At 61.4% G+C, this 13,398-nt stretch overlaps 1 protein-coding gene across 1 annotated transcript; it reads right to left on the reverse strand.

Annotated features, from left to right (window-relative positions):
• Positions 1–211: 211 nt before the first annotated feature.
• BOK (BCL2 family apoptosis regulator BOK) lies at positions 212–11,784 on the reverse strand. Its single transcript, XM_068544042.1, has 5 exons — positions 11,696–11,784; positions 10,923–11,174; positions 8,022–8,150; positions 1,979–2,142; positions 212–996 (listed from the first exon to the last, which is right to left on the reverse strand). The coding sequence occupies exons 2-5, from the start codon at positions 11,143–11,145 to the stop codon at positions 871–873; spliced, it is 642 nt and encodes a 213-aa protein (XP_068400143.1). The 5' UTR covers positions 11,146–11,174; positions 11,696–11,784; the 3' UTR covers positions 212–870.
• Between the last annotated feature and the right edge of the window lie 1,614 nt (positions 11,785–13,398).

Here is a 13,398-nt window from a genome sequence, read left to right on the forward strand (position 1 = left end):
AGGGGGACTGAGGAGCGTGGGAGCAGCTGCTGGTGCACACACGGTGGCAGCACGTGCAGGCGTGTATGCGTGCGGGCCCGGTGTGGCACAGGGCAGCACAAGTCGGCCTGGTGAGGGAAGACGTGCGCCTGTGCTCCATCACGTCAGGCCGGCCTGCCATCTGTCGGGTCCCTGGCAGTCGCAGGAGGACGGGCACAAGGAGCAGACGGGGTCACCCTCCACGGCTGCGGAGCTTTATTGGGATCGGACAAGCACACCATCCTTCTCGGTCGTGGGCTCCCGCGTCCACAGGACCCTGCCACGCAGAGGCCCACCCCCGGTGCACAGGGGACACGCCCTCCCTCTAGAAACGGGTTCAGCAGCCACCACACGAGCCTTAGGCCCCACGCGCGGAGCCAGTAACACTCCACAGCTCCCCCAGCCTCGGGAGTCGCCTCCAGGCCCGCGTCCAGGACCCCTGCCTGGGAGCACCGCGGCCAGCTCACGTCCTGACCTGGGAAGCCCACACGGATGGGGCCCGGCGTCGAGTGAGAACTTGGCGCTCCCGGCCCCCTTCCTTCAGGGCCTGGGACGCGACCCTGACTTTCTGGCTCTAGAAAGAAGGGGACCAGCGGGGGTTCCGGGAGAGGGGGAACGATGGGGAAGGGCCCCCCATTGGCCCTGAAGCCCAGCTCCAGGGCCAGGAAGCCCCCCACTTCCCTATCCAGAGGGCCTGGGTCTGTGGAGGAGGGGCTCAGGGCAGGGCTTCCAGCTTCGACATGGGGCTCCGAGGGTCTTCCCGGCTTGGGTGGGGCAGAGGGTGATGCTTTCGGGGGCCGAGGGCCTCCTGGGTACGGGGGCCGGGCTGCGGCCCCTGCCCAAGCCGGCAGCTCATCTCTCCGGCAGCAGCGTGAAGAATGCAGCCTTCAGGAAGCGGCCGAAGCCGCAGAGCGCGGCCACGAGCCAGTGCGAGCGGAGGCCGGGGTCGGTGCTGACCACGCACTTGAGCACATCCGTCTGGGAGGGAAGAGGGGGCAGTTAGAGAGTGGAGCGGAGAGGGTGCGGCCCGTGCCCCGCCCGGTGTCAGCCAAGTCTCCTGAGGGAATGCTCGAGGCCGTCTGGGAAGGCTTGTGGTCCAGCTGGATGGAAGGCTCCAGCATGGGACCCGACCCAACAGGTGGATTCAGACGGTGAGAGGGGAGGGAGGGGAGCCTGCTGGGCCCCCAGCCATGGGACCAGCTCCCGGCTCGGCCACCTGCTGACATCCCAGCGTCCTTCCGCAGGTGCCGTGGAGCCTGGGGTGCCAGGGAAGGACAAATCCCTTAGGACAGGAGCAGGAACTGAGCTTTCCAGAAGCCCAGTGAACGGCCACTCCTTACTTCCTTATTTCTTTCTAGTTCTGCTGAGAAATGAAGTACTATCCCTACAGCTTGACCTTTGGCCGTGGTGTCAATCAGTGTCCTGGCTGCCCCGGTGCCCAGCCTCAGCCGGGCTCCAGGACAGGACGGCAGGATGGGACAGCAGGAGGCCCGGAGCCACGTGAATCATCCAGGAGGTGACGCCCTCCCCGCCCAGTGCCGCCTTCAGATGAGACCACAGCCCTGGTTGCCCCTCACCGCCCCCCCGTCGCTCCAATCCCAGCAAAGGGCTGAGCTCCGTCCCCTCGGCCAGTGTGCTTCGCACACCTTTGCCCACCACCCATTTTACAGAGGAGAAAACAGCTCTCCTACAGGTGGGGCTGCCCCGCAGCCCCTGAGGCCTGACCAGGTGATCGGGGGCATGGAGACTCTGACACCATCCCTGGGGGCGGGGGGCGGGTTTTAGCTCCGGAGTCGGGGGTGGTCAGACCCAGAGGGCCCGCACTGGAGCTGGGCTGCAGGAGCCGTCCTGGGCCGGGCAGCCCCGGCCTCGCCCCTCCTCCAGCCCCATCACCCCTGCCACTGCCGGCACTCAGGCATTCGACCACCGCCCCCTTCCTGGCACCGCCACATTCCCTCACCCATCCACCGCGTCTCCGCAGCCAGGTTGCCAGGGTCTTGCGCACGAACTCCCCGAGGCAGTCCACGAGGGCGTGGACCAGGGCGGGCTGGGCCTGTCGCACGCAGTCCACGGCCAGCCCCGCAGCCACTGAGTACAGGGACACGACCTTGCCCCAGGTGGTTCCTGCAGGGAGAGAGATGGGTGCTGGTCACCAAAGGCCACCAAGACCGGCTCGAGGCCAGCCCGCAGGGTCACGTGGGGGGGCTGAGCCTTTCTGAGCCACACCCCTGCCATTCCGCTGGTGACTGGGGTCGACACCCGGGGCAGCCTCAACCCACAGCTCCCACCAGCCGGGGAGCTCGGTCAGCTGGCTGCTGGGCAAGTCCCGGCCACCGTCTGCTGCAGGTCAGTCCTGCCACCATCACGGGTCGTTCTCAGGTGGGACGTCTCGAGCCTGCGTTACACACCTGCACACCTTGCACCTGCACACCTGGGCCAGGGCCTGGCGATGCCCCTGCACAGCCCAGTATCTGCTGGAGGAAGTGATGGAGCAGAAAGGCAAAGAGGGGGCCGAGCAGGTCAAGGGGGCTCAGTGACTTGGCACTGGATGTGATAAACAGGAAGGAGCTTCCATCTGCACCTGCCCCCAGCGCAGCCCTGCGAGGACAGCAGGATGTTCTCCATGTAAAGAAGCTGAGGCCCCGGGAGGAACGGCCTTCCCCAGACCACCAAGCTACTGGGGGCAGAACTGAGATGGAGCCCACCTGGGAGGAAAAACAGACGAATGACAATCTGGGGAACAGTGCTTGCCAGTCGTATAAGGTTCCTTAATATAGAAAGAGATTTTATAAATCAATGAGAAAAAGAGAGAAACCTTTCAAAGGAAATACGAACACAATACAAACAGCTGATTCACAAAAGAAAAAGTATTAACAGTACACTAGACATATGAAAGATGCTCACCCTCACTGACAAACAAAGAAGTGTAAATTAAAACGAGATGTAAATTATAGTCTATCAGACTAAAAATTCCAAGTGGCAATGTGAGGATCCACGTAACTCTGCAGCCTGGTAACTGTGATGAGGAAGACAGCTGGAGGGCACCCGGCACCACCTGTGAAAGGACACAAACATGGGTGCCCCGCCTCAGTCCTCGAAGGAAGCAGCACAGGCAGGGAGGAAGCATGCCCCTCAACCCATGTTCACACCACAACTGGGACAGTCTGTCATAAGAGCACAAGTCAGTGCGAATAAATCCCTGTTCACAGTCGCCAAAAGGTGGAAATGACAAAACATAAAGAAGCGGTGAATTGAAAAGCACAATGTGGCCCAGCCACACAATGGAATGATATTTGGCCTCAAGGGGGAAGGAAGCACTGACAGGGCCACAACCTGATGAACCTTGAAAACATCGCGCTCAGTGAAAGAAGCAGACTCGAAAGGCCACACGTATCATATGAGTCCATTCCTATGAAATGTGCAGGACTGTCAGATCCGTGGAGACAGAAAGCAGACCAGTGGTCACTGGGGGCTGCAGGAGGGGGCCAGGCAGTGACAGCTTAATGGGAATGGGTGTTCTTCCCACTGACAAAGAACCTGGAGAGGTGGTGGTTGCACGATATTGTGGATGCATTCAACGCCACTGAATCGTACACTTTAAAATGGTTAATTGGGACTTCCCTGGCAGTCTAGTGGTTAGGACTCCGTGCTTCCACTGCAGGGGGCATGGGTTCAATCCTTGGTCGGGGAACTAAGATCCCACATGCCGCGTGGTGTAGCCAGTAAATAAATAAATAAATAAATAAATAAAATGGTTAATTGTATGTCATGTGAATTTCACCTCAATGAAAAGAAAATTTTAAAACCCCGTAAATCAGGCCAGGCCACTCCCCAAACCCTCCTGTTACTGTCCCTTCCCATCTCCTTCAAAGTAAATCCAAGTCTGAAGTCCCACCTGAGCCGGCCGCTGGCCCCTCTGAGGCCCCCTTGTCCCGCCACCTGGCCTCATGCACGCTATTCCAGCCTCACCCCCAGGGCTCTGCTCGAGGTCCCCCCTCTAAGGGCCACTCAGGCCATGACGGCATCGGGTCCTGGTGACGCTGCCGTCACACCACGCTCCCCATTTACCAGCTGCTCGTGGGTGCCAGCCCTGGCGGGCTCTGTGCTGCTCACAGCTGTGCCCTTGGCACCCCCAGGCTTGGCGTCCAGCAGGTACCCAACACCACCGGGGGCAGGTGAAGGGTCAGCGTGGCAGGGCGGGGATCAAGAGAGTGAACACGCGTTCTGTGGTGCTGTGTGGAGAGGTGAGCTCCACGTGACGGCCACGTTTTACCTGGAGAGGAAAGCCCTGGTCCGGAAGGTGCCGGCAGGGTGGTCTCTGGGAGGTGGGGCTCAGGTATGTCCTATTTTCTTTGAGCTCTTTGTGTTCTTTTTTATGGAGATATAATCTCACTAGCGTAAATTCATCCTTTTAAAGTGTGAGATCCAGTGTTTTTAGCATATTGACAATGTTGTACAACCATCACCACTATCGAATTCCAGACATTTTCACTCCGAATCACTGTCCCCGGGAGCAATCATGCCCGTCACCCCAGCCCTGGCAACCTCTCATCTACTTTGTCTCTATGGATTACCTGTTCTGGACATTTCACGTGAATGCAGTCACACAGTATGTCCCACTTTGTGTCTGACTCCGTTCACTGAGCAAAATGTTTTCAGGGTTCCTCCGTGCTGTCCTGGTGTCGGCACCTCATTCCTTTTTACGGCCGAATAATGTTCCATCGAGTGGATGGACCACCCATCAGGAAACAAACACGTGGGCTGCTGGCCCCTCCGGCTGTGGGGGTACACGGCTCTGAACACTCGTGTGCAAGCCCTTGTGTGAACATGTGGCTTCCTTTCTCAGGGGTCAAAACCGAGGAGCGGAACTGCTGGGTCAGGGGGTGACCCCGTCAGTTACCATTGGAGAAGCTGCCGGACCACTTCACGCCCTGACTCTTCACAGCCTCACCCGTGCTGGGTTCTCTGGCCTTTTGCCTTGAGTGCCCCAGTGGGCGCGAGGTGGCATCTTGTTGTGGTGTGATGTGCGTCTCCCTGGTGACTGATGAGGCTGAGCAACTTCTCGTGCACGTGCTGGCTGTTCACACACCTTCCCTGACGAGATGCCTATTCAGACCCTTTGCTCTTTTTAAAGTGAGGTGGTCTTTTTAGTACTGATTTCTGAGAGCTCTTTATCTCATGTATTCTCTGATCTTTCCATGGTGAAATATTTTGCTCTCGTAATGAGAAGAAAAAAATGAAAACACTTGCCAACTTTCAGTTTTTCCACTGAAGGGAACTGAGAAGCGCCTTCAGCCAAGACGCAGCCGGGAACAGCGCCCCCTGCCTCTGCCTTCGCGGGGGGCTCAGCCACGTGGGGGGGCCACCTGGAACCCTGCCCTGCCGTCCTCGAGCCGTCCACGTCCCCGGCCACAGCCAGAGCAGGTGAGGGGCCGGCCGGGAGGAGGAGGGGGAGGAAGGCCCAGCCCGGGGGGTCAGCGAGTGCAAGACCCAGCTGCTTGGGAGAGGCTGCGGGCAGAGACGGGCAGGGCCGGCAAGCATCTGATGGCTGGAGCTCGCCTGGTGGCAAGGGGGCCTGAGGACCAGGAAGGCTGGGATGAGCAAGGGCTGAAGGGAGACCTCGGGCGGGCGGGAAGCGGGAGGGTGCCTGGGGCGGCCACGGGCTGGTCAGGGGGATGGTCTGAGAGCCAATCGGCGGCAGAAGGGGTGGACCCGCAGCGCTATGCTCCGTGGAGCCTGCTTCTGCACCCCGTTCAGGTGGCTCTGAGGTCCACGGAGGTTAAGAAGCCACTTGCAGGTCACACAGCCCACGAGGGGGTGGGCGCCCCACAGCACTGGAGGGGCAGGTGGCGGTGTGGAGGCCGCCACGAGAAAAAGGTAGAGCCAGCTGGGTGGGGCGGGGATGCTTGGTTGCAGAGAAGTACATCCTGCTCCGGTTTCAAGCGAAAAATCACGGGATTTAAACTGAACTCCCCAAGTGGAAGAAGCCGCGGTGCCCTGTGCCCATTCACACGGCCACACCTTCCTCCCCGCCCCTCCCCCTCCCCGCCCTGTCCTTCCAGAACCCAGAGCCCTTCTGGGCACGTCTCCGGCCTGTCCCGCACCGAGCAAGCCGGGCAGGCAGGGTGGGTGCTTCGTCCCGGCTGCCGGCCCTCTGTCCCTGCCCACACGCCAGCCACCTCCCCAGGCCCAGCCGTCCCCGCCCCCTCAGTCCCAAACACCAGCCGGCCGGAGCCGCAATCTCAGAGATGACCCTTCCTTTTAAAGCCAGCCCTCGGCTCGTAAGCCAGCCGCCCGCCCACCCGACAGCGGAGACAGACACCGGTGGCCACCCACGCGCCAGCGTCAGGCCGGATGGGAGCCCAGGGAGGGCCCAGGGTGGCTGTCAGCTTCCTTCCCCGGCCTGCCCAGGTCACCGCGAGGGCACCCAGGTCAGGACTGCCAGATGCTCCTGGGCAGCCCACGCCTCTCACCAGCCCCCTCCCTCCCAGGCACTCCCCCGTGAAGTCCTGGCCACCGTGGCCGCCGCTGGGAAGTCAGTGCCGACCCAGTGCCGCCCTGGAGGCTGGGTCCGGCAGCCAGTGGTCCCGTGTCCCTGCCACACTGGCCTGCCCACCAGGGGTTGGAGGAGCCTCCTCGAGAGGGGACAGTGCAGGGCAACACCCAGAGGGTGTGGTCAGCGGGCTGGGGGCCCTCTGATGGGATGCGGCAGCCCCAGCCCCTCCACCGGCCTCCTTTGTTCTGCCGGTGGGCGGAGGTCCCCCATGGGGCGGGGGCTGCGGCTCGCGGCGCCCTCTGCCCCAAAGCCCTGCTGCTGTCCCAACCCTCCGATGGCTAAGCAAAGGCAAGGGGTGCTCCGAGGTCACACTGCTGGTCGGCGACAGACCCAAAGCCACCTCACAGAAGGGGCCTGTCCTCCGCAAAGCCCTTCCCACCCTCGATGCCACGTGGCCACTCACACCCCCACTCCACCAGGATGCAGCCCGGGAACACTCTGGCTCTGGGGCCCCCAAGCTCCCCCTCCCTGAGGGCTGGGACTGGCCATCCCGTCCATCACAGGGTCCCCAGGCCCAGGGCAGCGCCAGACCGTGCTGGGGAAACCTCGGTGGGGTCGGCTGATGGAGCAGGTGCTGCACTGGGGTGGGGGCTTTGGTCACCTGGATGGCCAGCAGCGCCTGGCACCTGCTACGTACCAGGACACAGGACCGGGGTGGACACGCAGAGCAGGGGCACCAGAACAGGGCACGAGGTCACGGGTGGGGAGACAAGATCTGTGGACCACAGGGAGCCCAGCAGCGTTCCCAGGACGGGGCGTGGGAACGAGAGGGGGTTTTGGGGGATGAGTCCTATAGTTTCCTGTGAGCCTGGAGGCAGGTGTGCAGACAGGAAGCAGCACGAGCTGAACTCAGGGCGAGGGCACAAGGAGGAGAAGCAGGAGATGTCACCTGCTCCCAGGGCCCAGATGGAGGCTCGGGAGATTCTCAGGTGACTGTGGGCCAGCCAGGTGAGACAGGTGTGTCAGCATTCTCCAAACGTGTCCCGGTGAGCCACTCCACCAGGGACTCCCACTCTAGTGCAGCCCTCCCACTATGGGGGCTGTTCTGCGACTTGCCTCTGACCAACAGACTCAGGCTCAGTGACACCGTGACTTCTTACGGCAAAAGAGCCTGGCGGTGCCCACCTGGGCTGCTTGGGACCTGGGGCCACGCTGTGAGAAGCCCAAGCCCCACAGGACACGTACAGGCCACACGCAGAACAGCCCCGCCCCACTCCAGCCAACAGTCACCACCAAGTGGCAGCCTGCGACACGCACCCCAGCCAGGGCTTCCGGTCACTGCAGCCCCAGGACCGCACAAGAGGCCCGTGCCAGCTGCCCAGCAGGCCCACTGTCCTTGGACCCAGGGAGGGTCCCCTGAGAGCCCACCCAGCACTGCAGCCCCGGCCCTGACCCACAGACCCTGGGCCATGCCAGCAGTGTGGGCCCCCTGGACACACAGGCCTACCTGCAGAAAAGATCTGGGCTGCCACAGCCAGGAAGGCGTCGGTCACCACGGTCTCGGACTGCAGGGAGATGTTCAGCTGGCGGGCTACGTTGCGGTAGACGCTGGGCCGGATCAGCTCCAGCTCGTCCGCTGCGCGGTCACACAGGCGGGTCAGAGGTGGTCACACGGGCCTGGGGCCAGCCCACTCCTCAGCCTGTGGCCACAGCTGGGGACCCTGATCGCAGCCCTACTCCTGACCCCCCGACCTGTCACATTCCCACCCACGAGACACCACCCCCAGAGCCCCCGGGGACAAGACCAGGGAGGTGCGGTGGGCTCCCCCAGACCTGCCTCTGGGGCCTGTCCCCTCTGCCGAGCCAGCCACGCCCCCCCCTCCCCCCAGGGCAGAGCCGGCTGGGCCAGTGGGGCGGGAATCCCAGCCGTGCCTGATGAGTGACTCACAGCCCACAGCGAGCTGCACGGGCGGGCGGGCGTGCAGTAGTCTGACAGGCAAGCAACCAGAGCCCAACATGGGTGTGGACCGTGCCAGCGACCCCACGCAGGTGGGGAGCCCGGCTGCCGCCTCAGAAGGGCGTCCTCGCTCAGGCCCCAGCACCATTCAGTGAACCAAGAAAAGGAGCCACTACCCGGGGCCACCAGCACCACACAGGGTCAGACCTGGGCTCCCGGGGCCAAGCGGGGGTATCTGGATGGGACGGCCGCACTTGGCAGTGGGAGGCCCTCTCAAGGGCGCTGTCTGCACGTGTGCCCGCTGCAGCGCCCCTGGCAGTGATGTGCCCGCCGCAGTGCCCTGGCAGTGATGTGCCGGGAATCCCACACAGCCCTCGGACTGGGCGTCCCCCAACCCAGCCGCCTCTCCGCCAAAGCAAACAGGAAAATGCTTCCGACTGGAGGTCCAGGCGATAAGGGCTCCGAGTCAGCCATGGGGCAGATGCACTCCATCTAATTAATTAAGATCTGGAACCAGAGCAGGACTTAGGGGAGGCTGGCAGACGATGGGGAAGGGAGCGTGGAAACTCCCAGGGCTGGCCTGGCTGTTCCCACGTACATACCCTGGGGTCTACCGGGGACTGACCCCAGCTCGACCCGGGCCTCTTCCTGTTTGCTGCTGCCCCAGGAGCTGGGCGTCTGTGCTCAGGAGGAGCTGGAGGTACGCTGGGGGCAGGGAGACAGCTCCAGGCCATGACGGGTGGGGAAGGGGCGGTCACGCTGAGCAGCTGCAAGGGCGGATGCTTTGGGGGTCCAAGCCATCTCCCTCCAGGGTCCCCTTAGCCATCTCGCAGGAACTGAACCCCAGGGACTGGCCGTGGTGAGGCCGGATGCTGGAGAAGGGCCTGAAGGCCTGGCCCCTGAGAGGGCCAGCGCAGGGCACTTAGCTGGATCTGCTCCTCCAGCCCAGGCTGGAAGCATCCCAGGCTCTCTGGGTCTGAGGTCACAGTGCTGAAGGGACAGATACCGGCCCGGTCTGATTAGCAGAGCCCAAAGCAGGGCTTTTCAGAAAGTTCAAACAGTAGGGATCCCGGGCCCAAGGTAGAGGCAGCCCCGAGCCCCTGCTCGCAGGCAAGGAGATGGAGCTGGGGGCGGGCAGGGTCGCAGAGGAGGCCGGGACAGAGGCAGGACCTTCTCCTGGCCACTCCAGGGGCTCTTGGGAGGTCAAGACACCATATTCACCAGGACCCTCTGGAACGCTCCCCCAGTGTTGTCCCCACAGCCCAACTGGAAGAAATGGCTTGGGCGCTGACCTCAGGGGAGTCCAGGCACTCTGGGCCTTTGGCTGATCCCCCAAACCCCGCTTGCTCCCCTCCCCTGAGACCCAGGCGGGATACCGCCCCCCTGGCAGCCCTCTGCAATGGCCCCTCGGCATCTGTGTGTCTCCCCCCGACCCCAACACTCCTGTGCAGGCCAGGTCTACGCAACCCTGCCCCCAGGGTCCACACAAAACAGGGGCAAGCAGACACGCGAGCCAGCCTGAGAAGGGGAGGGCATCCCCTTTCATGGGGTGCTCCCGCCGACCAGGGCTCCTGGGCCAGTCTCTCCGCACTCTGCCTGGAGAGCCACCTGGTCAGGGCTCCATCTGCGCTGCCACACCTCCCCGTGTGCACACGCGGGGTGGAACTGTCACACTGGATGGGGCAGGGCTGGGCAACCTCAGTCCCCGTGGAGAGGCGGGCTGACTGAGTCAGCTGGGCCGGTCCCTCCCTCTCTGGGGTCCTTAGAGAAGGTGGAGACAGTTACCGGGCTGTGTGTGACCCCAGAGTCAAGTACCTCCAGGTGTCCACTCAACAAGCCATCCAGGTGAGATCTTGGGCTACCCAGCCTCACGGTGGCTCAGCTCTCCTGGGGCGCTAAATTTCACAGGGAGCCCTAAGAGGCCTCCAAATCAAGAGAAAAGAGCAACCCACGGCAGGATTTGAGCCAGTAACTGCAAGGACCTATTTTCCAAAACAAACATCAGGACACGTGGTCCGACAAAGGATTTTTGTGCCCAGCTGAGTACAAGGGTCACTCTGGAAGTTTAGCCACCAAAACATCATGCTTCCCGGAGCTGTCTATTCTTTATTGCCAGAGTGTCTGAAATCCGGGCTGAGCAGGCAAATGCGGGGAGGTCTTTGGCGGTACACAGGCGAGCCTGAGGGGGGAACTGCAAGAGTAGGGGTGCTGGAGGGATCATCGGTCTGGGTGCGCCAGCCTTGTGCGCCGGGTTACTCAGGGCACCCCGGACCAGCCCCCTCCCTGCCCCAGAGGGGAGACCGAGGCCCAGCAGGGGCGGGTGCCGGCGCGGTCACCGGCGGGCGGGCCCGTGCAGGGACAGCTGTACCCCGAGGCGCAGCGGGGCCGCCCCGCCGGCCGGCTTTGGGGGGGAAGCCTGGGATCCCCCCGCCCGCCGAGGCCCGCACTTACCCAGGCGCAGCAGCACCGCGCACACTTCGGCCAGGCGGCCGCCGGGGGCGGGCGCGGCGCGCTCCGGCGCGCTCCAGGCGAGGCCGGCGCGCAGCAGCCGCGCGTGCACGAACTCCCGGCCGAGCGCCTTGGCCTGGGCCACCAGCTCCTTGTCGGTGGGCGAGCGGTCAAAGGCGTCCATGATCTCGGCGGCGAAGACCGAGGAGCGCCGCAGCACCTCCATGGCGGGGACGCGGGCGGGGGGCGCCGCACCTGCGGGCAGAGAGTGCTCAGACGGGCCCGCCCCGCCGCCCCGGCCTGGCTGGCGGAGGGGAAGGTCGGCCGCGCGAGGAGGGCGGGCAGCGGGGCGCGGGGAAGGGGCGCGACGTGCGCCTAGATCGCGTGCGTGCGCCGGGCCGGAGCGCACAGGGAGGCCGGGCCGGCGCGGCTCCGGGGAAGGGCTTCGGCCAGCTGCGGGTAAGCGTTCCTGTTTGTGCCCCAAATCTTTCAAAGCGCGGTGTCACCTTCTTTTAGATGCCGAGCTCAATCACAAAGATCCCCACGGGTGCCGGGGATAGGAAGGACCTCGGGGAAATGGCGATTGGCTCTGGGGCCGCCGTGCCCGCGCTCGAAGACGAGTGGGCGGGGGGCATGGCCCGACCTGCTCCCAACCGGCGGCTGCCGGGACCCCGGCCCGGCCCAGCGTCCGGGGCCACCACCCACCTCCGCGCCTCGCCGTCCTCAGTGTTTGTCCCCGGCCTCGCCGTTCCCATGGCGCGGCCCGCCCTGCTCACCTCTCCCGCCGCATGTCTCGGGCGCGGGGGCTGGGGAGGAGTGCTGGCCTCAGTATCTGCTGGCCGCCGTCTCCGCAGATCTGGATCCTTCCATTCAAACTGGCGAGGACGCGCGCCCCGCCCCGGCGCCCGCCCTGTCCACGCCCGAGCCGGGCTGGAGCGCTGAGGGCGCGGGGTCTCGGGCCCTCCGGGGGCTCCGGCGGCGTCGTCGGGGGCGAGGGGAGTGCGGGCAGCACAGCGCAACTTTCCGCCAGCGAGAGGCGAGGCTTGGGGCTTTGCCTTCTAAGGGAAAGGCAACCCCGGGGCGGAGCCACGGCCAGAGCTTCCCCACCGCCTCCCCGCTTAAGGAGGACCGAGCGAGTTCCCGGTATGCGCTCAAGGAGGGCCACGGGGCAGGAGCTGTCCCCCACTGTCCCAGTGATTAGAACCTAGCTCTGGCACCAGCCTCCTGGATTCACAGCCGGCTTCATTATCGTATTGATTCCTAGAGGTTCTTTATATATTCTGGATGCTGTGTCCCTGATCTTACACATGGCTTGGTATTATAGATGGATACTTGGATTTGCATTGTATGCAAGGTATTGCAAATATCTTCTGCCATTCTGTGGTTTGCTATTGCTTATATTGAACAGGAGTTTTCTCAGTGAAGTCCAATTTATCAATCTTTTCTCATGTTTGTGCTTTTTTATTAGGATATTCTCCCGTGTTTTCTTCTGGAAGCTTAATTGTTTTAGCATTCACATTTAGATCTATGATGGATCACAGATTAATTCTTATGAATATTGTGGTAGGGGGTCAGAGTTCATTTTTTCCATATGGATATCCAGTAGACCATCATCGGTTATTGAAAGGGCCATCATCTTTCCACTGAATTGGAGAAGAGTCCCCATTATAAAGCAAGTGTCTGTGTATGTGAGGGTCTGTTCTGGACTCTTTTCTATCCCACTGGTCTATTTCTCTATCCTTTTTTTTTTTTTTTTTTTGGTATGTGGGATCTTAGTTCTGTGACCAGGGATCGAACCCATGCCCTCTGCCTAGGAAGCACAGAGTCTTAACCGCTGGACCACTAGGGAAGTCCCTATTTCACTATCCTTGAATCAACATCTCTATCCTTGAAACAACAGGATGAACCCACTTGCCTTAATTCACATATATACAACACTTCACCCAATAGCTGTTGAATACAAGTTCTTTCCCTGTGCACATAGGATGTTAAACAAAATAGACCATATCCTGGGCCATGAAGTCTCAACAAATTTCAAAGGATTGAAATGATACAAGTGTGTCCTCTCTGAATTAAACTAAAACTCAAAAACAGGAAAACTATCAGAAAGCCTCCAAGTACGTGGAAATTAAATATCACACTTCTAAATAATCAGTGGGTCAAATAGTAAATCACAAGGGAAGTCGTAAAATATTTTGAAGTGAACTGCAGTGAAAACATGACATATCAAATGCTGTGGGATATAGGTAAAGCAGTGCTTCAAGGAAAATTTATAGCTTTAGAAGAGAGGTTAAAATTAATGCTCTAAGCTCCAATTCAAGAAGCTAGAAAAAGAACAACAAATTAAATCTAAAGGTGAGAGGAAATAAAAATAAAAGCAGAAATTAATGAAACAAAGCAAAAAGCAGGGAAACTCAACCAAGCCAAAAGAGATTAATAGAATGGATAATCCCCTGGAAAGAATGGGTAAAAAGAAAAC

The sequence above is a fragment of the Eschrichtius robustus genome, chromosome 5, assembly GCF_028021215.1.
Source record: "Eschrichtius robustus isolate mEscRob2 chromosome 5, mEscRob2.pri, whole genome shotgun sequence".
Classification (NCBI taxonomy): domain Eukaryota; kingdom Metazoa; phylum Chordata; class Mammalia; order Artiodactyla; family Eschrichtiidae; genus Eschrichtius; species Eschrichtius robustus.

Coding starts and splice junctions, on each gene's coding strand:
- BOK (XM_068544042.1), bottom strand. CDS start 11,145: ATGGAGGTGCTGCGGCGCTCCTCGGTCTTCGCCGCCGAGATCATGGAC. Junction 8,151..10,922: donor CGCGGTGCTGCTGCGCCTGG/GTAAGTGCGGGC, acceptor GTGACCGCGCAG/CGGACGAGCTGGAGCTGATC. Junction 2,143..8,021: donor AGCCCAGATCTTTTCTGCAG/GTAGGCCTGTGT, acceptor CTCTCCCTGCAG/GAACCACCTGGGGCAAGGTC.